Here is a 24,631-nt window from a genome sequence, read left to right on the forward strand (position 1 = left end):
GTGTTTGTTTGGGGGTTTTGATTTTGAGTTTGAATAGTAAAAATTTTGAATTTGAATAGTTGTATGATGTGATATAAATAGGGATTGATGTGATGTTTTGAATGTAAAATTGATTTTTAGTATAATATAAAAAATGAAAAATAGATGTTTAATTTGATATTTGGGGGGGGGGGGGAAATTGGATGAATAGTGTAAATCCAATCCAATCCCCCAAACAAACACACCCTAAGAGTACCACGACTTTCAGCAGTTAACATAAAAAACTGTGAAGGCTGAACAACTCTTGAAAGAGGCTCTAATGGCCTGAGATCAGAAGTTACGAAGTGGAAACTATAGGGATGTCAATGAGCCGGGTTCTAGACGGGTTCTACAAGCCCCGGGACCCGCCTTGTTATAAAATATTTAGGCCCCAAGACTAGCCTACCCAAACTTCAGCTCGGCCCAGGACCCACCCCGCCCCAAACCTTCCGGGTTCGGGGCCAACCCGACTAACCTGATTTTTTAAATAAAATATAATTTATTTTAATAATTTAATACTAAAAAAGTAAGTGTTAAAGCACTAAAAAAAATTTATTTATAAAAACAAGAACAATAAAATGTTGGCGGTCATTCGCTGTGATGGCGGTTGGGGACAGACAAGGTAAACTTTTAGTTAAAAAAATAAGAATAATATAATGTTGACAGTGGTCCGCAGTGATGACAGTCGGCGACATGTGAGGCGATGGTAGTAGTTCTAATTATGAAGAAAATTGAGAAAAAAACAAACGCGAACACGAATTTGCTTTAAAATTTAGAATTATAATTTATATTTAGTTTTGTACAAATAAATATGTAATATAATTTACATTATATAAATATATATTAATTTTAATAATTATTGAAATATCCGGGTTCGGGTTCGGGTTCGGGTTCGGGTTCAGGTCCAGGGTGGAACGGGTTTTTAGTTAAACCCGTAACCCGTCCCGAACTCGGCCGAATTTAAAACTTAAAATTCATAACCTGCCTCGAAGCATATTTTTTAGATATGAACCCGCTCCATTAAAAACGGGTCCAGGGCTTACTCGCTCTATTTGACATCTCTAGAAAACTACCATGTTTATGCTCATAAAGATGCTGCTAAAGCTAAAGAGGAACAAGATGAGATATTCCTAGCTGAAATCTCCCAGAGAAAGACATATACTTACCCGGATCTTAAGCCACCCCAACAGGAGAAGGTGAATTTGAAGGTGCCATACTCTTCTGACATCACAAAGATGGAGCAGATTTTCGAGTATCTGTTGAAGGATAACCAACTTCGTCTCAATGAGGGACATAAAGTGCCAACGGATGAGGAAGTGAATAGAAAATTATATTTCAAATGGCACAGAATCTATGGGCATCAGATTGGGAACTACATTGCATTTAGGAATGCAGCGCATACGACCATTAAAGAAGACTGCCTCAAGCTAGCTAAGAAGTCTGACATAAAGATTGAGAATGAGTTGTTCCCCGTACCAATAAATATCGTCGAAGTGCTTTTAGCAAGGCCTAGAAGGCCGACATCAGGTATGGAACAGTAGGAAAATAGGCCTTCGAAAATCGGTATTTGAAAGACTTGGGTGGTCGATTAAACCCTCGAAAAGGAGTTCGGTGTGGGATAAACTTTCTCCCACCAATACGGTTGCAGATGTAAGCTTCGAGAAGGGCAGAGACGTCTGGCGAGTGACCTCAGTAGATTAGGTGGTAATTACACCACATCATACATGTCTTCCCGATCAGGCTTCAGATGATTGAAGCTGGGCCATGAACTAGAAAGCACAGAGATCGCGACCTTCTACCAGGACTCAAAAGAGGAGAAGGGAGCGACAACGCCATACCGCCCTCCTTTACCAAGAAGGTCAGGCTGGGGGGGGCAACAACCACACACGATCAAGATGCACTGCTCATTGAAAGACCAAATTAGACCTGAAAGGTCAGGCAAGGAAGCAACAACCATATGATTAGGATACAATGGTCATTAGAAGACCGAAATTAGACTTGAAAGGTCAGACAATGAAGCAACAACCAGACGATCAGGATGTAGTGACCACTGGAAGACCGAAATTAGTCCGTGAATATTCACGCCACCAGCCTCAGGCCCGGAAGAAACAAAAGCCAAAGCGTATTTTGATGAAAAGCAAATATTTTATCGACCAGAAACTTCCTATAGCGCCTGAAACAACCCAGATTCTAGATGATGAACCGATGATTTGAGCACTTAATTGCGACGAGATATCAAAAGCAAGTTTGGACATAATTGCCATCGATCAAGACCTTGAATGAGCCTTACACTACGATTGTGATTTCAAGGTCAACATAATAGGAATTTTGCCTCAAGAATTTGATTCCAACATATGGCCCAACAACCCATTAGTTCATCATGAATGACGACCTGATCTTCTAGGATTTGAAGGCAAGAGTTAGCAGGTCTGACTATCCATTCATGCATGCCGAAAATCATGCCGCTTACCTTCCCAATGGGCAGGCAAGGGGTCCTTCGCAACCGCCTCTTTTGGATTAAGGCAAAAAATGAAACTTACTCTCCGATCCGTCGAGTTAACCCACCGTTTGAGGCACAAGACCCTTTGAAAGATCAATTTGGGGGGACGAAGCTGCTCTTCGGATGACGCAGATCAACACCTTGCTGAATATTAAACAAAAGGTTAAAAATAAAATGAATGAAATAATCACCTTATTCGAGAGTTTAAGGATTAATTTGCATGGGACTACTACGAGATACCGGGGCAGTTAAGGAGCATAATGGAGCATCGCCCTCCTATATTTCTGGCAGTGGACAATGAGATTTTTAGGGAAAAAAAATTAAGAAACAGAAATATTTATCCAAAATAGATATTCATCAAAAAGAAAAATTCAGATAGATATGGAATATGAGATATTTGTGAAGAAGGTCCAGAGAGAGAATTTATCCAAAAGTAACCTTATCCAAATTATGAATCAACATTAAAGGCAGATTGAATAAAAATGACATTCGAGATGCCATTCCAGAGATCCGAACGACATTCTTCATAATTTTTACGCATTACTTTTATTTTATCATTATTTTTCTTTTAGTTTTTCAAACACTTTACAACTTTCTTTCATTTTATGCAATTTATAATGAAATTTCGACCTTTTTACTGTTTTAGTCTTATCGTATTTTTTAATTTGAATTTCGGCCTTTTCATTGTTTTACTTACTCTGATACCGTGAGATAGTCCAGATCCTTTATTGAAGAGGCCGGAGAACCCTTCGAATAAATTAATTCCGAGTGACCTTTCCGAGTAGGCCGTCGGTGACGATAATAATAGGATAATTTACCCTCTTTCCCATATACCGTGCAATATTTGGTTTCCGGCACGAAAATTTAAGTGAATAATATTAAGTAAGATAATTTGAAAATAAGGTGATGATATGAAAATGTACTTTTGTAATGAGATAAATAACATTGATCAACATATGCTATAATGTATCTTAGCATATTTATAATACAACATATGTTGAAATATATATATATATATATATAAACATATGTTGGTATCCTATAACATAATCCGACCAAATTATTACTAAATAGGTGTTGATTTGATTAAGTCAGCAAAAGATCTGCGGTTAATTATTTTCTATTTTAAAAAGTATGGTTGGATATTTGAAAAGAAAATCCTTTCATACTTGGAGTTGGGATTTCTCTCTCGTCTTCTTTTTCTTCTCTGGGTGTGTTTGTTTGGTGGTTTGAATTTTGAGTTGAAATTTGAATAGTAAAAATTTTGAATTTGAATAGACGTATGATGTGATATAAATAGGTATTATGTAATCTTTTTGAATGTAAAATTAATTTTTAATATAATATAAAAAATAAAAAATTAGATGTTTAATTTAATATTTTTTAAAAACAATAAGATCAACAGTGTATTTAAAATCTAATCTCTAAACAGACACCGCTTTGACTCGAGACAACTTCTTGAATTTCTTGAAAGAAATAAAAGATAGAAGGGAGGGATGGAATAAAATATAAAGCAAAAAAAGAAAAGCGCATTGGAAAACCTCTGATAAACCTAAAAGCGCTGTTTACGCAAACACGATTCTTTCCTTGTTTCTACTTTCTTTTAAAAACCCCGTCGCCATTGTTTCCTGCTATTTAAGAGTTGTTGTACTCGGGAGAAGGCGTCAGACACAGACGGTCGAACGTAGGTACGTATTGCGGTGTTCTTCTGGCTTTACCGGATGTTTCTCGAGGGATTGATGTCTTGAAGTGATCATTTTTACGGGTGCCAGATTTAGGGTTAGGTTTCTACTGGAGAGGTATGCGTCACTAATACTGTGATTTTTGTTTTGTTTATATATTTTTCCGTTATTCTGAGTTTGGGCATTTTTGAATTCGGTATGTTGCTGCTGGTTTAAATGTTCCAACGTTGCTACCATTAGGGTTTAGTTTTTGAGAATGAGGCTGTCTACATTGTGCATGCGCGAAGTTTTTGTTTACTTGGTGTTAGCTAGAGCTTCAATTTTGCTATATCTGAAGAAAACTGTTGGAATTGAGTTTATCTGTTGTATACTATGATCTGATGATGGTGATGATGATGATGATGATGATGATGATGAAAACTGGAATATATGTAACGTTGGATTCTTGTGCTAGGAGAAGGGGGAGGGGGGTTGGGAGTTTCATACGAGAGGGCATTTTCAGGGAGCTACTAAAAGTGGAGTCTTGGTATAAGAGTGAAATTTTAGTTAAGTACCTCATTTATCTTCTGGCATTAAATAAACTAATGTACTCCGGAAGCGCATCATAAACACGTGTCATGATATGCTTCTGCTCCCTCGATAACTTGTTTTTTGTGATTTGATTCCTATATTAATATATTATGTTACTGATATTGGAGTTTAATCGGGAGTTCTGGCTATAAATGCAGTTGAGAAGAATGGTAGCTGACACTGGATCTGCCCGAAAAGCTAGTGAAGAAGTAGATGGCAGCAGCCAGAAGAAGAAAAAAACTAGTAGAACTGATGTATCTGAACACAGCCCTGAAAAAGCTGGTGTCTCAGCTCTTAGAAGATCATCTAGGGAGACACCTGCCTCCAAACAGAGTACAACAAGCCCACAAAGTATTGGATCCCTGCCCAAACAAGCAACCCCAAACTCTCAAACTAAACGGAAATCCCATCGAGTAGTGGGTTCACCTTCATTACCACCTATAAATAAGGATTCTCACAGACAAGACAAAAATGATGTACCAACTCCCCTCAGGAGGTCAGACAGGGAAAAGAATAATAATTCATCATCCAGTTCTTTGGGTTCCAAGAAACTGGAACAAGACCTTTGCCCATCGGAATTGACAAGGAAGAGAAAGAGAGCCTTGATTCAGGCAACCTTAGAATCTGAAGAAGCTGAGCGTGACCCCAAACCTGGTACTACAAAAAAGAAGAAGATGATGAACGGGCATGTCTACAAGGCTTTATTTAAAGGACAACAGATTCACAACATTGAGTCCAGTGAGTTAAATCTTTTCCGCTATGGCGAGTTTCTACATGAAAATTTTCTCTTATTGTAGGAGTTCTCTTTAGTTTTAACCTTATGGTTGTGCACCACTAATAGAGAGCCAGAACAAGTACTCGAGAATGAAGGAGGGACAAGGCCTACAGGAGGCGGGGACGGACTTAGGCTTGCTTTCGCAAGCTTGGGTTCTTAGCATTTTTAACAGTCATATTTTATATGGGCTTTTATTCATTTATTGGGCTTTTATTGTTATTCGGATATATAAATAGGGTTAGGGTTTGTTTTGCACATTCGTTCTGGTTTCGATTGAAAAAACCGCCGTCAAGGCTGTCTTGGGCAAATGGGAGGTTCGTTTGATTATCCTTGACCTATCAAGCACAATGTGTTTTTGTTATCTTTCTTCATGCTTGTTGTATCAGTGAGTTTTTTTGTCCCATGGATGAATCTGTGGTTCTCCAATTGGGGAAATTGCTATAAAATGGCTTGTGCACTATAAATGGCAAATCCAATGTCTTTTTAATACATTGCATTAACTTCTTTCCCTAGATGGTGATATGGAGCTAGATGTACCAGAGAAATCATCTACCACTTGTATTGACAATAGCAAAGGTGTTGGCTCTGAGCCAATGGGAAGTGGGAAAGATCCAATCGATTTCCCAGAAAGGCTATCATCAATTGAGAATATGAGTGCTCCAGAGTCAGAAAGTTCAACATGTGTGGCAAGATCAAGAGATGGTTCAGTAAGTTCAGAAAGTCATGAAGAATGCGTCCATCCAAGAGGTATGCTATCAATGATGAACGTTTTAAATCTAAACGTACTAAGCACAGGAAATACTTCTGCAGGGATATCGTCATTACCATCCCCTTCTCGTAAATGTGATTATCAGAATCTCTTGGGGACTTGTATTTTATGCTCCAAATCCAGAAGGTATCTTACTACCTTTCTTGTCATTTCTGTTTTTCTAGTTAATAAATTCTTCGATTCTTTCCATTTGCAAATGTTGTTCTTTATTGCAGTTTTGTCTCCAGTAGCAGCATCATTTAACTTTCCTATCTTGAACAAGTTTTTCTGATTAACTTTTGTCATCAGCTTGAGCATGTGTAATTTGTTAATCATTGTTGCATATTGACGGTGGTATAAAGTCTTTCTTTTTAGGTGTGTGAGTTGTACAAAAAATGTAAAAGAAAACTAAGTTTCTACAAGTACGTCAGTTTTTCCAAGACTAATTCTCGCAACTTTTAATGCAGGGTAGGCTATGACTCAGCAGAACAGGAGCTATGCTCTTGCAGTATTATAAGAAATGAAGATGCCGGCAACTTCTCTTCAAAGGTTATCCTTTGATATGTTTCTGATTGATTAGCATAGGACCAACTAAAGCAAACAATAATACTGTTGTTTTGTGTTGTTGAGACACTCAATATTAATCTTCCAAACTAAACTGCAAATGTGTCAATATTGAGTTCAGAAAAAAAAAAAAAAAGAATAAGAAAGAACACTGCTTTTTGTATTTCTACTTATGTGTTTCCAGTGTATTTGAGGGACTTTTTTATATGATATCTTCATTAATTCCATTTATTGAAATGCAGAACTTTGTAGTTGAATGCAAAATTAGACTAGTTTGGGCTGAATAAAAAGAATGTCATGTTTCTTCTCATTTTTTGTGCCAGCGTGCTATGGCAAATAGGCCACTGATGCTTCTTCATTCATCTTGTGATTTATTCTCAAAAGTTTCTGTTGTTTTGTGTTGCATTTGGATTTTTTAATGATTAGGTAATTGCGAAAGCATGATATCTGACTAATGAAAGGAATTTGAGTAGTCCTTTTGGTTTATCTGCTGCTTGCTAGATAGTTTTTGGTTATCGTTAGTATTAAAAAAACCTAGTGTCCTAGCATGTGATCTTGGTATTCGGAAACAAGTCCACTAACTGACTTGGACCTGTGCTTATTCCATTTCCACTTCTTGGCTTTTGCATATAGTATAGGTTTTTATTAGTATATTGTTTCCGTAAGATTTGATTTTGAAATTCCAAGCTTTTAGAAAAATAGTAAAACAAGAGAACAGTGATTATATGAATAATCTGGATCCACTAGGAATTCTGTGAAGTAAATTTTCAACCCAACATCTAAGCAAGCATCAAGAACTTAAGGAATTTTGAGTTAACTTACCAGATTTTTTTTTTTTTTTTTTTTTTTTTTTTTTTTATTATCAGATAACTGACCAGTTTTTTTTTTTTTTTTTTTTTTTTTTTTTTTTTTTTTTTGTTGATCGGAAACTGACCAGTTTTTTTTAGTGTTATGAAATGTAGTTATAGGCTTACTGAAATTTTCATATTTTATTTTCACCACTTGACATCAATATGAAGGTTAGGGAACTTCCTAGTCAATTGAACATTGCTGAACTTTTGATAATATAATTTATATAAACCTATTTACTCTCTCTAAGTTCCAAGTGAAACTTTGGGCACCTTATGCGTGGATGTTTACTCTGTCTTTGCAATGCCACATTATTCTCTTATATATTGGGATGAATTTTCTTACACTTTCCATGTGACACATATAGCTTAACATGTCTCTTTTATTTTATTTAAAGAATAAAATTTATTAATAGTGAGGGACAAAGATTATAGAGAAAAAATTGTCTGAGCCCGATCCTGCATGAGAAGACCACAATCATAATCATTAAAATATAAAAAAATTGACTGCATGGGGAAGAGTTTGTAGTGACAATTTAATATTATTGTTTTCTCACAATGCTTTGTACACAGGCTAGAAGTAATCTTGGAGCAGGTGATCAGGGTAAGGTGTGTGGCTTTTGCTGCAGGGACGGCGAGCTCCTGTGAGTGAAATCTTGTTTCTGTTTCTTTTTCTCAATAGGCCATTTATTGTGCAAAGTTTGACAACAATAATCTCTCTGATTACTTTGTATTGACTGATCTTAAGGTTGTCTGTAGGAATTGTCTTGTTCTTTCTATCTTCATATTAACCTGCATTTTCCTTTGTAGTTACTGTGGTGGAAAAAGTTGCAAGACATGCTATCATCTGTGTTGCCTTGATCGCTCTCTTGCTAATGCTGTACCTGTGGTGTGGTACTGTTCCCAGTGTGTGAACAAGAAGTTTTTATTCGGTCCACCTTCTGTGTCGAAGGGCATGGAGTCAATTTGGGATGTTAGAGATGTAGATATATCAAATACTACAGGTCTGATATTAATCAGTTAATGAGTTTGGTTGTTTGTTTGTTCTTTTATTTTTTTTAGTTTTATTTTTGTAAAATCTTCTTTATCTTGATGAAAATCTGGTATATTTGATAACTATAAATGTTCTATAGCTGTATAGCAATCTGACACTCATTTCAAGCATGTCTGATTTTTCCTTTATACTGTATGCGAATTTAAGGAGTTCGGCAGAAGCAATATCTTGTCAAATACCATGGGCTTGGCCACATTCACAACCATTGGGTACCAGAGCAACAAGTGCTCGTTGAAAATCCAGGTCTTATCTCCAACTTCATCGAGAGAAATAAGGTCAATTTTTTTTCTTGAATCAAGTTCTTTCAGATTGCAATATATAATATGCTGTGTTAGTGAGAAATCGGATGAGATAATCTTGATATTTACTCATTCTGTAGACTGTGAGATGGGGTAAAGACTGGACGGTGCCCCATTGCCTGTTAAGAAGAAGATGCATTGAGGATAGCATTTTTGTAGCTTCCCCCTCTGTTATTTCAGTATGCAACTATGAGTTACTTGTGAAATGGCGGGGGCTTAGTTGTGATGAGGCAACATGGGAGTTAGAGAGTGCCCCCTTCCTTGGCTCTTCTCTAGGTGAGACCCTGATGGAACGCTATGAGATTCGACGGTCAAGGGCTCATCAAGGAGCTAACAAGGTAGTTGCGATTTTTCGAGAAATCATTTGGCTTGTGTTCTTGGCATTTGAATATATTTATTCAGTAGACATTTGGAACTTTTTACCACTGAATTGTGTAATAAATGTGAAGAGCTTTAGTGATTTTTTATGAGTCATTTAATGCAATTGGAATTTCTAGGCACTCATGACTTCAGATTATCTTTTACCACATTGTAATATTTTGTAGTTCTTGGTGTTCATTGTTTAATCAAGAAACCAAATTCCTAACATTATATCTTCACTGATCCCGTTAATTACATCAACTGATTTCCAGAAGTAGGATAAACCTTATTCTCTGAATAATCTGTTATGTAAGCAAGAATATACATTTCTCTGTAAAAAGTTTAATTTAGTGCTGGTTAATAGATGTTTGCGATGAGGCATTCTAGTTTGACTCATGATGGATAAGATGTTAGACATGTTTTAGTAAAGTTAAGACAAAATGTTGAAGTGAAGTTAATTACTTATTTGTATCCTACAGACAGCTGAATCAATCAACATTTTGGTTGGCCAAATGTCTCCCATTATGAGCCATTGAGAGGCATCAGCTTTGGTTGTTTAGTCATTATTCTTCTTATGGAGCATAATTTTATGCATCCACTTTTGCTGTTTGGCATGTGAGCGATCAATGATTAATGCGATCAAATCTATACGTCTTTTAGGGTATTAATTAAAGAATTTTTATTAGTTTAGGACTCCTATTTATTCTTCCAAAATAGGATCAGGTTTCCCTCTAGGGATATCTATCTTGGCAAGTATTTTGTCCACATTAAGGGTATGATTCCAAATTTGTTGTATACGTGCATCACAGTGAAATGATATTACCTAAATTTCATTTATAAATTAAAGTATCACATTTAAGTGCTATTCAGGTAGAGTTTACTTTGATAAAGAGTCTACACATTAGGTACTGGATATCATAATCATTGGTGTACTATAGTTGTCCCTTTCAGATAAGGGTGAATAGTGGTTGAACTCTAAAATGCTATAGTTGGATGACCGCTATTTGAAAACTTAAAAATATATATAAATATTTTCTTAGCAAAGTCAATCAAAATGCATATGAAATATCTATAAAATAATCTCGAGTATCATTTCAACTGATACATGAAATTTTATGCCAAAACAAAACAAGATATCAAAACATACTATTGTACATAGTATATAAGAAATAAATAACTGAATCAATACTACTGCTTAGATAAATCAATAATCTAAGTTAATCAGATTTAAAATCTAATGGATAATTCTCTTCCACATTTTTACTCCCACTTCTACTTTTGATAAATAATACTTATGTCTTCACACCAACTCACACTGCCCAGTAGCGTTGCTATTGCACACTATTAACTACTTTGATTTATACTTTATAGGTTTTGTGTACTATATATTCAAGTTTAATCCTTTTCTAATCATTTAGTTGTTTTCAATGGATGGTACTGCAGGAACACAAACGGTCTATTGTTGAACTCTCAGAGCTTCCAACTGTACTGTCTCATGGAAATGATAACATGTTGAAAAATGTGAACAAACTTCGTAAATGCCTGTCCAAGTGTCAGAATGCTGTTGTTTTTGATGATCAGGTAAACTCTTTGGCTACATGCATGCATGCATGCTATTTAATGTTCTATATTTTGTGTTATTTTCACTGCTTTAATTTTGTCAGTCAAATTTAGAAATTACTGGAACTCTACATGGTACTAGGATTCTTGAAATCAGTTTCTGTACTGAGAAATTGATTTTGGGTAATTATGGAGTCTAAAATGCTCAAACATTTTACAATATATGAAGAATGCACATCTGATTTCTCCTAGTATGTAGTTAGTGTCTATTTGTTTGACACTTTTGTGATATCTATTGGCGCAAGTTATTTGCTGCATATATCTGGTGGATGTTGAATGACCATTGTAGATAACTCTTGAGATAGGTTGTGATATTTTAGTAATCTATTGCCTTTATAATTGATCTTATTGTTTGTGCAGGAAAGAGTAATGGCTATTCTTCTTCTCATTCAATCTATGAGCCAAATTTGTTGGCCTTTCTTAATTGTCACGACATCTAGCTCATTGTCTCATTGGGAAGCTGAGGCTGAAGAACTGATGCCGTCTGTTGATGTTGTTGTGTACAATGGAAGCAGAACTGCCCGGACTGCTACTAAAACATTAGAATTTTATGATGAAGATGAGCATTTGACGCTCCAAGTACTCCTGACTTCTGCAGAAGCTTTTCTCGAGGTATAAAGATCTCTGTGATTACCATTAGACATCAGTACTTACTTACCACTCGGTTCATTTTAATGCCTCCTGTAAAAAGTTATATGGTTTACTGCTTTATCTTTGTTAACTCTTTTAGGTTGCAGCTGATGTGTGAGAATGGAATCTCCATTCACACTTAATCATTCCAACAGCTGTTATTATTTTCAGAAAGAGAACCATTTCCACCTTAAACCATGGGCTTTCTTATTCCTATGGATTAAGGGCAATTTAGTTTAGTTTATTATATATAAAAATTGTTATGATTTACATAATATGTTTGTATAAAAACTCAATATTGATTATAATATTTTTTAATTTTATATCAATATAATTATGATATAATATCATTTTATAAGTTAAGCCGTAGTGATATTTGTAAAAGGTTTAAATATATATTCTTTGATAAAATATATTTATTATAGATAAAAAAACATAATATAAATTGAATTGCTTTTTTTTTTTTTTTATAAAATTATACTTTTAATTCACTTCTTTATTCTCATTGCATGTAGGCCATGTGAATAAATTTTCAAAATCGTAGTTTTATTTCTCTTCTTTATACCCAGAAGTTGACTACCTGTGTTGGGATCAACAACACTTCAATCATGTTGTTACATGCAGGATATCGTATTCTCTATTAGAGGGCCTGGGAAAGTAATGTGGCCTTATGGTTCTGTTCACTATGGTGACATTATGATAATATATAATCTTTTGCAGGATCTGGACGTCTTCAAAAGTATAAGATGGGATACTGTTGTGATTGACGAACATGAGCAGTCTTGGGCATCTGATGATCTTGAAAAGATTAAGGAGCTGAGTGCAGACTCGAGAATACTTCTGTCCACTGGGAAGAGAAAGGTATAATTCTCATTTTGGCCGTGAATAGGTTTGTTTAAGCTAAAAATTGTTGAAGTCTTATCAAATTTCCTTCAAAATTTTCAGGATACATCTGACTACCTTAGAATACTATCGCTACTTGAATCTCAAGGTGATTTTGAGAAAGTAAGAGGCTTAAAAAATGAGACAAATGATAATATTTCTAAATTGAGAGATAGATTGTCAAATTTTATTGCGTATGGAAGTACTGCTCAAGTATCCAAGTTCCTTGAGTTCTGGGTACCTGTTGAGATATCAAAGTTTCAGATGGAGCAGTATTGTGCTAACCTTCTCTTGAACTCAACTCTGCTTCAATCTTGTTCAAGAAATGATTCTGTTGGTGCCCTTCGAGATGTTCTCCTTACAGTTCGAAAGGTTTGTTTAGCCTTTTGCGCAGATTATTTATTTATTCCATTCCTTTCGATGTACAGTTGCAAGCATCTTTATAACATGCATCTAAGATATGTTTGGTAAAAATAAAATCTTAGTCTCGAGAAAGTTGCCACTGAGTCAATTTGAAGTACTGGCATTAGGTCATATAAGGCTCTTGTGATCACTACGTTGCTAATATTCAATACTGTATAAGATATGGCATTGCAGAGGATATTTTATGCTAAGCAGTTTGATTAATTGTTATTTATTTGCAGTGTTGTGATCATCCTTATCTTTTGGACCCATCTTCACAAGAACGTCTGATTGCTGACAAGCGTCCTCCTTCTGATCTTTTGGATATTGGAATAAAAGCAAGTGGCAAATTACAATTTCTTGACATGATGCTCACTGAGATTAAGGCTCAAGGGTTGCAAGTGCTTATACTTTTTCAGGTTTAGCTGCCAACTTACTATAATACTATTTCTTGACATGATGGTGAGATGTATCTATTGGTTTCTATAGCAGTAATTGTGTATATTACTTTTCCAACAGTTGATTACAGGCTCAGGTGGGGCATCAACTGGGGATATATTGGATGACTTTTTGCGCCAAAGATTTGGTCAAAATACTTATGAACGTGTTGATGCAATTACTACTGTCAAGAAGAGGCAAGCTTCTGTAAATCGATTTAACAATAAGGAAACCGGACAGTTTGCCATTCTTGTAGAAAACCGAGCTTGCACCCAGCTTCTTAAATTCTCTTCGTTGGATGCTATTATCATCTATGCTAGTGACTGGAATCCAGCAAATGATTTGAAGGCCCTGCAAAGGATATCAGTAGATTCAAAAGTTGGGCAAATCAAGGTTTTCAGGCTGTACTCGTGCTTCACTGTTGAAGAAGGAGCTCTTGTTCGTGCAAAGAAAAATCTACAACTCGAGAATAATTTGGAAAGAATTAATCGAACCACAAGCAATTCTCTACTTTCCTGGGGTGCCATAAATCTTTTCAGAAAATTAGATGAATATCATGCTGATAGGAACTCAACTTCAGATCTAACCAGTTCATCTGATCAAGTGCTGTTGAATGAAGTCGCAAGGGAGTTTCGGGTCTTGTTTTCTGAAAATTTTGATGATACCGATTCGTATAGTATCATCTCAAAAGCTAAGTTGGGTGTTCAGAGCTACACTACAGATGCTCCGGTGTTTGGTGAGTTGCAAGTTAACTTGAAAGAGGGAGAAGAGCCTCATGTATTTTGGAGAAACTTGTTGCATGATAGAATTCCGCGATGGAAACACTTAAGTGGTACAGGTGCACAGAATCGCAAGAGAATTCATCAGTCCATCGGATCTGTGAGTAGATCAGAAACTAAGAAAGCTGATGTAGTTAAGAAACATAAAGTACTGGCAGATGTTTTGGATGAAACTTTAACTGTAGCTGAAGGTGAATTGAAAAAAGCACCTCAAGTTTCCATTCCGAAGGAAATTGAAGGTATTTTTAGGAACTTTCACTTATTTATTTAATAATTGTTTACTCTTCCGTGGATAAGTATTTGGTAATTGCACTTTACATGATATAGGGACTAATAATGAGTTTGATGCCTGTAAAGGAACACAAAAATTGCAAGAAGACAATATTACTCCAACCAATGATCAAAATTGTATGTCAGGCCAGAGATTATTTGGTCCCGAGGCTTCACGTGGCAAACAGGAAGACTTCTTCAATACTCTGCAATTGAAATTGAGAAGGCTATGCCAAAATCTTCTACTTTCGGTAAAAAGCTTCTAATTTCTTTTGTTCATTTTAACAGAAATTGAGAAAACTACTTCATTTTTATTTTTTTTTAATTTTTAAATTATATATATTATGCTTGATTTTGTATGTTTGTGTCAAAATATCTGAAAAGAGCTTCAGCTTAAGTTTGCTTTTTGTTAATCTAGTTTACATAATATAAGTGTGTTGGTTACCGATTGGATTCGTGTTGGCACTATGCTTCCAATTTATTTATTTATTTATTTTTTCAAATATTACATTATATGGGATTCACTCAAAATTTTTTAATCTATCACTCCTTCAATAAACTAATATAGTTATATATAATCAAAACTGTCATTTTTTATAAAATTAATTTATGCTAATAATAAAGAAATATTTATATTTTTTATTTATTTGTATTATATAAAATTTTATTCTCTGCAAAATGATATTCATATTGTATATATTTTACTGAAATATGATTTTTAAAACACTTAAACACATTTTGACTTTCTTTTAGTATATATTACATCATATTTAATTATTAATTAAATAAATTAATTTCAATCCAACTTCCAACTTAAAATTTACAGGTATCCAAACACACCTAGTGTTGTGAAAAAGCACCTCTCAAGTGGTTTTTTTTATTTTTATTTTTTTGTCTTTTTTAATTGAAGTGAGTAACATTATTTCTTTGGACAGGTTTAGATGAAGTAATTTTTTAGTATAACTGAACTGTAGAAGTTGTATTTGACAAGTACACAACTTCATTGAAACCATGCTTGAAGGACAACATTAATTCCATCTATTTGTTCTCTTATATTTTTGCATGCCTTCAAATGCAGAATGATGTCAATGATACAGCGAAAAGATTTTTAGAATATGTCATCCAGAATCACCATGTCAGCACTGATTCACCCTCCATCATGCAGGCGTTTGAATTATCACTGGTCAGTTTCCTTTCAGACTAAATTTCCTCAATTAAAAAGATTCAGATGGATAAATTTGCTTACTTAAATCAGTTCAAATGTGCAAATAGTTATTCTAACCATATTTGTCCATCCAATTATGTAGTATTCCTTTTAAATCCTTTCATGTCTAGGACATTACTCATGAAAATATCTTATATATTTAGAATGTCTTTACATTGGTGTATAATATACATATTAATACATACAACAGAATAAACAAGCCCTTAAAGTACAGTACCACCTGAGTCCTGACTCGTGAGCTTTATTGATAGCTCTTGAAGTAAGAGAAAAATAGATTATTTGTTAAAGAAGAAAATCTAATAAAGCATAACAATAATTAGAATTTGATAGAAACAAGATAAATAGATAAGAATGATCAAACGATATCAATCCTTTGTCCAAAGAATAATCAAACGGAATCAACCGTTTGCCCAAAAACCTCCTGGCTACTTTATTTCCAAGATTAAGGATGAAATCTCACACCCTAACTGCTATTGATTAAATACTACTGCTAAAACCTAATTATTAAAATTAAAATAAGTTTATCTAATAAGAAGAGACAAGCTCAACCCAAAATAATATAAGAAAACCTAAGCAAAGTTTTAATAGAAGACTAATAATAAAAGCCCAAGCTTGCGAAAGCAAGCCTAAGTCCTTCCCTGCCTCCGGTACACCAACAGGGGTCTTGCCCCCTCTTCATTCCCGAGCCCATGCCCTTGCTCTCTATCAACTCCATACTCCTTCAAAAGAAATGACAAAAGAAATTAGAAGCTTATTACCGAAAGTAAAAGATTTTGGCATAGCCTTCTCAATTTCCCTTGCAGAGAATTGAAGAAGCCTTCCTGTTTGCCACATGACCAATAATCTCTGGCCTGACATACATTTTGATCATTGGTTGGAGTAATATTGTCTTCTTGCAATTTTTTTGTTCCTTTACAGGCATCAAATTCATTATCAGTCCCTATATCATATAATTACCAAATACTTATCCAGGAAAGAGTAAAGAATTATTAAATAAATAAGTGAAAGTTCCTAAAAATATCTTCAATTGACAGAAACTTGAGGTGCTTTTTTCAATTCACCTTCAGCTACAGTTAAAGTTTCATCCAAAACATCTGCCAGTACTTTATGTTTCTTAACTACATCCGCTATCTTAGTTTCTGATCTGCCCATCGAACCGATAGAATGATTAACTCTCTTGCCATTCTGTGGACCTGTACCACTTAAATGTTCCATCGTGGAATTCTATCATGCAAAAAGTTTCTCCAAAATATGTGAGGCTCTTCTCCCTCTTTCAAGTGAACTTGTAACTCACCAAACACCAGAGTATCTGTAGTGTAGCTCTGAACACCCAACTTAGCTTTTGAGATGATACTATACGAATCGGTATCATCAAAATTTTCAGAAAACAAGACCTGAAACTCCCCAGCGACCTCATTCAACAGCACTTGATCAGATGAACAGGTTAGATCTGAAGTTGAGTTCCTATGAGCGTGATATTCATCTAATTTTCTGAAAAGATTCATGGCACCCCAGGAAAGCAGAGAATTGCTTGTGGTTCGATTAATTCTTTCCAAATTATTCTCAAGTTGTAGATTTTTCTTTGCACGAGCAAGAGCTCCTTCTTCAACAGTGAAGCATGAGTACAGCCTGAAAACCTTGATTTGCTCAACTCCCATAATTATATCAACCCCTCCTAGGGCGAACACATAACAATCTGCTTTAATAGTGTACCCCGGCAACGAGATCGGTAGTTTCCTGCACACCCCTTCCGACTCCTGTCTTTGCCCGTCACCTAACTGCACTCCGAATTCGCCTGTCCTATCTGGGTTTAGTCCTAGCATGGAAACAAAAGAGGAATAAATGAAATTGTGACTTGCACCTGTGACACCTCGGCCCACAAGCCCCGCAAAGCCGGGCATTTTGGAATCGTAGACTGACCTCACAGGTCAACTTGAGTTCTTTCGGCGTATTTCTGTCATCACTCACGCGCGCACCCTAAGAGACATCCCAGGGGTCACCCATAGAGCAAACACACTTAGGGTGTGTTTGTTTGGGGGACCAAAATACACTATTCATCCAATTTTTTTCCCCCAAAAACATTAAATCAAATACCTATTTTTTTATTTTTTATATTATATTAAAAATCAATTTTGCATTCAAAATATCACATCAATACTTATTTATATCACATCATACAACTATTCAAATTCAAAATTTTTATTATTCAAATTCCAATTCAAAATCCAAACCCCCAAACAAGCACACTCTTAATCTCTATTCACTGTTGGATGGCTAGCACCAGCTCATTCATACATTGGAGTTGGTCTAACAGCTGCCAACTCCGGGGGTACTACATCCTCTCTCACTTAAGAATGCAGCATCCCGGTGCACTCTAAGGATCTATCAACTGCTAGGCCCTCAACAGTAAGGTCAACGACTATAGGTTGTCGCAGGTCGGCTCTGATACCAACTATGATACCTCGGTCCGTAAGCCACACAAAACCGGACATGTCGAGGTCATAGACTGGCTCAAAGATCAACACGAGTCATTTCAGCGGCTTTTGTCCTCACTCACGCGTATTGTGGGAGACTTCTCAAGGGATCACCCATTTTCAAATTACCATACTTAACTTTAGAGTTTTTTCAGTAGGGATCTCGAAAAAAAATATATACATTGTTGACATACTTAACTTTAGAGTTCTTTCAGTAGGAATCTCGAAAAAAAATATATACATTGTTGACATGAGTAGTCTATTCAATCTACTTAATCTCTATTCACTCTTAGATAACCTAGCACCAGCTCATTCATACACTGGAGTTGACGTAGCACCGGTCCAACTCTGGGATATTACAGCACCACTATCAATCAAAATTGTCACTATACATCCTTCAACAACGTTCCGAAGCCTCGTAGTGTGATGGCCGGAAAATCACCATCTTCCTTAGAAGGATAGTCATGCCCGGGTGTAAAGCATAGAATCTTTGCCCTCATTACTTCTAGCATCTTTGACGGAAGCCTAGTGAATCTGGAACGAGTTGTGGACCGTCCAGACAATCCCAAATATATTCGCAGTGGCTGTCCTAAGGGTTGCTCCATAGCCTTAGAAGAATTTCCTCACAACGCCCCGCACATTGAAAGTAGCCTGAACGTGTCACCAAAATGTTAAAAAGTCTGATTCTCTCGCCCTCTATTCGAAAGGGACAGATCGTCCTCAATATCACAGGCCAATTTCATCATCACCTTCAAATTATTCGGGAGAAGCAGCCATAAGGAGCCATGGATTGGGCCCTTCAGTCTATTCATGAAATACCCCAAATAATCTTTCAGATAGACGTGACACTTAGCTTTCCAATTGGACAAATGACACAGTTCTCCACTGTTCCAACTTGCCTGACCCTGGACCGCCGTTCAAATTGACTACCCTTAATTCGTATGTCAAACTGCGCAACCAACACATGTATGAAATCTTCCTACGACATCCTTGGCTTCCGCACCCTTGACCATGTCAACCGGTACAAGGCTGACCCCTCCATAGCGACCACAACCGATGCCATTTTCATATTTGGTGTACAGTTTAATTTGAACTGTTGTTCGGGCCCTACCTATCCACCCATTCGGATCTCCACCCTCAAACGATGGCAACAGTGCCATTGTCGCACCTCCGTGCGCCTCATCATATGCAGGGGATAAGTCAGATCTCGTTATTCCGGCGAAACGGGATCTGACAGCTCAGATCACTTGATTTAAACAAGATAAATAGATAAGAACAATCAAACGAATCAACTGGCCTCCCAAAAGCTTGTAGGTTACTTTATTTCAAGACTAAGAATGAAGTCTCAAACCCTAGCTATTGTTGCTTAAACACTACTAATTATAATAAGTTCATCAAATATGTAAGAGACAAGTCCAACTCAAAATAATAAAAGAAAGCCCGAGCAAAGAAATAATGAAAGACTGATAAATAAAAGCCCAAGCTTGCAAAAGCAAGCCAAAGCCCATTCCCACCTCCGGTACACCAACGGGGGCCTTGCCCCCTCTTCATTCCCGAGCTTCTATCAGAATTTTATCATTCCTTTTATTAGTAAACCCCGACATGTTGGAAATAAATTACATCAAGTCAAGCAGGACAGAATTTAAGCTATTTGCTATGGTGCATTGTGTGCCACTGCAAAGACCTGTTTAGAGCCACAATGCATGGTGTGTCGAATGACATAAATAAGTTTGGTACAGAATTATGTGATGTATAAAACATTTTATATCATAAACACTATCCTTATAGCTTTAATTTATTGTATAAATTACAAAATAGTGTGAATGATGTTGGAATGAAAATTTAGAAACATCAAATCAAACCCAAATGAAATTACCTTACATTGGAGATTAAAGAGGCATCTTGTACACGTGGATTAGAGGCACTTAGTCAAATTTCACTAGTGCACCTTAGTAAAATCAAATGCTTTGACATGAAGATAGTGCTATGCTGATGCTATGTGGTGAAATCAATGCCATGCGCCATGGTGCAGCCAAGGGCACACCATTCTGCTAACCTTGAGAGGAGTTGAGAGGACAATTCTAAGGTTGAGAGGAGTTGAGAATTTTAGGACCAATGAAAGCTGGAACATTTTGTGTAGTTACTTTTCTAATTTGTATCTTATATTTTGGATTGATAAATTGATCTCATAAAACAAACATAATTGATTCTTCATGATTTCATAAATTGTGCGAATCCATTTGCTTTTTGATCTTCCAGTGTTGGATTGCTGCCTCGATCAGAAAACGGAAGGTTGATAAGAAGGCTTCCCTCATGTTAGCACAACAGCTCCTGAAGTATCAATGTACTGAGGAACAAGTGAGTTCTGTTTATTCCAAGATGCGGCAACTAAAACGAATGTATCTGCAAAGTTCAGATAATGCTGAAGACAACACCAATGGACAAGTTCATGGTTTGTTAGGTGAAGACAACACAAGTGGAGAACCATCTAGCGTTAACCAAGAGAGCCCACAGATTGTGCAACATAAGGAAGTGCTTAAAAAATGCACTAAGCTTATAAAAAAACTCACGCAGAGACACCAAAAGGAAATTGAAAAGTTCCAACAAATTTGGCAAGAGAAAAGGAGTAAATTAGAGACCGACCACAAATTAGAGTCGGCTCTTATCCGATCTATACATCAGGATAAAGTCTCTCGAATGAGCAAACTCAAGCTTTTGGAGGATAATTTTGCTAAAAAGCTTGAAGAGCATAACCTCCGGAAGAATGTGAAGCTTAAAGAGCTTGAGGAAAAACAATTTGCCATTCTGTTTGAGGAGAAACGGAAGGTGGATGAAGTGAAAGCGAAGGTAGAAGAGTGTGCTAGAAAATATAGAGCTGTCAATGGGCAAGAATCACTCAGTTCCCATTCTGAGGCTGATGCAGGAGGCCTTCAGCCAAGTGCAGGTATGGGGGAGGCATCCCCCATAGTAGGGAATGTTGCCCCACTTACCATTACAACAGAGACTGCACTGGCTGAAGCACAAAGCAATGAAGCTCTTGTTGAAAATATGTCGAGCGGTAATTTGCAAACTGATGCGGGGGAAATCTCACCAAAATTGGATATGACCGAGCTTCTTAATCAGCCAAAGGATTCACATTGTATTGATGAAACTGTTGTAGGCAACTTAGCTCCCACACTTCCCATTACATCAGAGACTGCACCAGCCGAAGCACGAAGCAATGAATCTCCTGTTGAAAATATGTCAAGTTGTAATTTGCAAAATGATGTGGCTGAACTGTTGCCATCATTGGATATGGCCAAGCTTCTTAATCAGCCAAAGCATCTGCATTGTATTGATGAAACTGTTTTAGGTGACGTATCTGCTCCAGGGGTGCTGGATTCTGGTGAAGGTGAACTAGTTGATGCAAACGAAGGGGCTGGGGTGGCGTCTGAAACTGGTCCAAATGGAAATATTGGGAACATCTGCACTCTAGAATCAAGTAGTGCTTCTAAGAAACAGTCGAGCAAGGGAAATGAAATTGCTGATACTTTGGTGAGCCAGAGAGATGAATCTTATGTGGCTGCAACTGCAGGAAATCTGGAGCAGACATCGGATACTGCAGTGACGAGGCTATCTAGTGACAAATCACCAATAACTGAAAATTCTACTGAGTTGCATATTCCATCTGCTGATCCAGCTCCGGGTTGCAATGTGTCTGAAGATGATCGTGGAAGAAGCTCTTCTCCAACTGCAGAGCTTTGCAGGACACAAACACTTCCGTATGAATCTATTCCTGGGGATGGTCAGAGCTCGGGAACACATGGCATTGGTGGTGATATAGCACCTAATCCCGATGATGGTCATGGACAAGCTATTGAATCTGAACTTCCTCAGAGTAATGTGGCCACAGCTCCAGTTGGGGTAAGTTCAGCAGAGCCGACAAATCGAGTTGTTCAACCGGTAACAGTTGCAGGTCAAAGGTTTGGTTCCGTTCCCCATCCAACACAACAACCTGCTCATTGGAATCCAGCTCAAGTACTGCATCCTGACCCACTTCAAACTGAGTTAGAGATTATGTTTCGTGAAAATGAACTAGTAGAAAAGAACCAAGCGAGCTTGGTAAGTGTTGGATTTCTTTTTTATCGTGTTTTCGTTTTCGCTTGGCTGACAGTTACCTTTTCTTACAGTTGTCGCAACTGAACCATGATTGTGAGAAGGAGGTACAGGAACTTATTGCTCAAATACGTCTTAAGTACGACCTGAAAATTCAGGAGGCTGAAGCTGAGTACAAGTCGAAAAGAAATGAAATGGAAAGGAGAAAGAACATCCTTTATACGCAAAAAATATTAGCTGAAGCTGTCAGATCCAAGTGCTGGGAGACCAGGAGTTCAGGACTCCCGAGCATTCAGCAAGGTATCTGATTCGACAATTCTGATTCTGAATGCGTTCTTTTTCTGCCTAGAATATCTGCAACCACATTATCTTTACCAAGATTTTTGAATTTTCTGTATCCTTTGCGGTAATTTTGATTTTGTGATCATTAATCAGAGTCCTCGATCTCTCTTCCCCTGCCCCCTCCTGGACATGTTGATTTAGGGAATGAAGTTACCCTATGAGATTACTAATTTGGACAGTTAAATCATATGATTGATGAGATTCCTTTCGTCTTTATTCACTAAGTTGCTTTAATTTTTTAGAACATATAGGATAATTTTTTGGTAGAAAACCACCCCAGTTATTAGCATTGGCCGCTAAAGTTAGCATTTCTTGTCGCTCATTGTTTCCCACTCTCTATTTCCATTTCTGCTGATATTGTGCGTATCTCAAATCTGATTGCCTGTTATTTGTTTGCTCCTCAAAATTGGTTCATTATTATCCGACTCAAAAAGTGATTACCATGTTGATGTTTAGAATTAGCAATATTCGGTATTCTGATTATTTACATATGCAATGAACTTTTCAGTCATTAATCGCCAATATTGATGTTTGGTTTTGTTGCAGGCGCCCCATCGATGTTAACCCAACACCCTCCTCAAGTCCAATCCCCACCATCAGTCAGACCTTTCCCGGTGCCATCTCCGAGTCACCCTGCTCCAGTCCAGCGAATCAATACTCAACCCCAGCGTCCAGTGCACCCCACCCCACCCTCCGCCCAGCAGATCAATGCTCCTCAGCAGCGTCCCAGGCACCCCTCCCCCACCCCATCCCACCAGATCAGTACTCCACCTCAGCCGCGTCCCAGGCACCCCTCCCCCACCCCATCTCAGCTGCGCCCCGGGCAAGGTCAAAATGCTGCTCCATCCAGACAACCTGTACAAGCACCGCCCCCCAGCACCCGACCCCTTGTTATCAACACCATTAGCTCCTTACGCAACACCCGGGTCAGCGGAGAGATTCGTTCACCAGCACCACACCTCCAGGCATTCAGATCTAGGCCGCCCATTCCGGTTTCCTCTTCTCCAGTGGCGCTCCAGTCTTACCCCTTACAGCCATTGCAGCTGCCGTTACTACCAAGTATGGGTGGTTCTCAGGACAGGCCGCCTGAGCTGCAGACGGCTCCTACACTCAGTCAATCCATGCCCACCTCGGAGACGAATCATTCGGCCCCGGCTAGCGATGTACAAAAGAAGCAGGAACCTGCACGACCGCCAGGTTTTGCTTCTTTATCCGACGAGGAGTAAGATGGTGATGAAGTTGTGTAAAATCATGTCTCAAACTGTGGAATTGAATGTAGTGTACAATCAACCATCCCTTAATTCTATGTTGCAGCTTGTTACTAAAACCACAAGTTTTTTGAAACTCTGTTGTATTTCTTTGAGAAAGATTCAATAGCATGGGTCCATCAATGTTTTACCTCTTCTTTTCTTTTTTTGTGAACTACAGAATGTTACAAAGATGGGTATTTGATGATGAACTTGCTTATGTTTATTTACATTGTTATTCTATTGAATTTTATAATTCATTACAGTGAATTTTATAAGCACAATGCTGACAATACATCGATTGTTTGTTTGTTTTATAGGTGTTGATTGAAAGAAAGAAAGAAATCCAATATAGTATTGATTTGTCCAGCCAATATTATAACCATCTTGTTATTTATGTTCAATACAATTGGTTTGTTTGTCTTTACCATATTTTTTTGGGATATGATCTTTAATACTCTATCCGTCCCAATACAATAGTATTCTTTACTATTTTTGTTCGTCCCAAATCAATAGTCTTATTTTCATAAATAATCATATCACTGTAAAATTACCCTTACTTTTTCATTTTTATTGCACAATTGTCACTATTTTTTACACTAATACACTCGCTCGTAAAGGCAAAAAAATCTTTTATGCATATTTTTTACCCGTTACCAATATAATATCAATATTTTTTAAATCTCGTACTTAACTCAATTAAGACTATATTTATGGGACGGAGGGAGTATATTATCTTTTGTTTTTTCACAAGAATCAACAATCAATATAAAATATTTTTTTGGTTCACTTAATAAGTTTCTATTCTA

At 36.9% G+C, this 24,631-nt stretch overlaps 1 protein-coding gene across 4 annotated transcripts; it reads left to right on the forward strand.

The window, feature by feature from the left end:
• Positions 1-4,157: 4,157 nt before the first annotated feature.
• LOC127244132 (helicase protein MOM1-like) lies at positions 4,158-24,117 on the forward strand. 4 transcript variants are annotated; one of them, XM_051264471.1, is made up of 20 exons: positions 4,158-4,317; positions 4,929-5,508; positions 6,059-6,292; positions 6,356-6,440; positions 6,761-6,842; positions 8,279-8,349; positions 8,516-8,709; positions 8,907-9,034; positions 9,139-9,396; positions 10,862-10,999; positions 11,399-11,650; positions 12,389-12,529; positions 12,614-12,922; positions 13,195-13,371; positions 13,472-14,408; positions 14,497-14,690; positions 15,518-15,622; positions 20,398-22,239; positions 22,308-22,533; positions 23,122-24,117. In XM_051264471.1, exons 2-20 carry the CDS (start codon positions 4,938-4,940, stop codon positions 23,799-23,801), a joined length of 6,624 nt encoding a protein of 2,207 aa, XP_051120428.1. In that variant the 5' UTR covers positions 4,158-4,317; positions 4,929-4,937; the 3' UTR covers positions 23,802-24,117. The 4 variants fall into 4 exon arrangements, with proteins under 4 accessions (XP_051120428.1, XP_051120424.1, XP_051120425.1 ...); XM_051264467.1 differs by lacking the exon at positions 4,158-4,317 and adding an exon at positions 4,348-4,745; XM_051264468.1 differs by lacking the exon at positions 4,158-4,317 and adding an exon at positions 4,349-4,745 and having other exon boundaries at positions 14,527-14,690.
• Positions 24,118-24,631: the final 514 nt, after the last annotated feature.

Source organism: Andrographis paniculata, unplaced genomic scaffold, assembly GCF_009805555.1.
Source record: "Andrographis paniculata isolate CXL003 unplaced genomic scaffold, ASM980555v1 Contig9END, whole genome shotgun sequence".
Taxonomy (NCBI): Eukaryota; Viridiplantae; Streptophyta; class Magnoliopsida; order Lamiales; family Acanthaceae; genus Andrographis; species Andrographis paniculata.

Bases quoted from the DNA above. Each gene is read 5' to 3' on its own strand.
- LOC127244132 (XM_051264467.1), top strand. From the start codon at position 4,581: ATGATGGTGATGATGATGATGATGATGATGATGATGAAAACTGGAATA. The intron at 6,441-6,760 runs GTATCTTACTAC...CTTTTAATGCAG, and splicing joins TTATGCTCCAAATCCAGAAG to GGTAGGCTATGACTCAGCAG. The intron at 11,000-11,398 runs GTAAACTCTTTG...TTGTTTGTGCAG, and splicing joins CTGTTGTTTTTGATGATCAG to GAAAGAGTAATGGCTATTCT.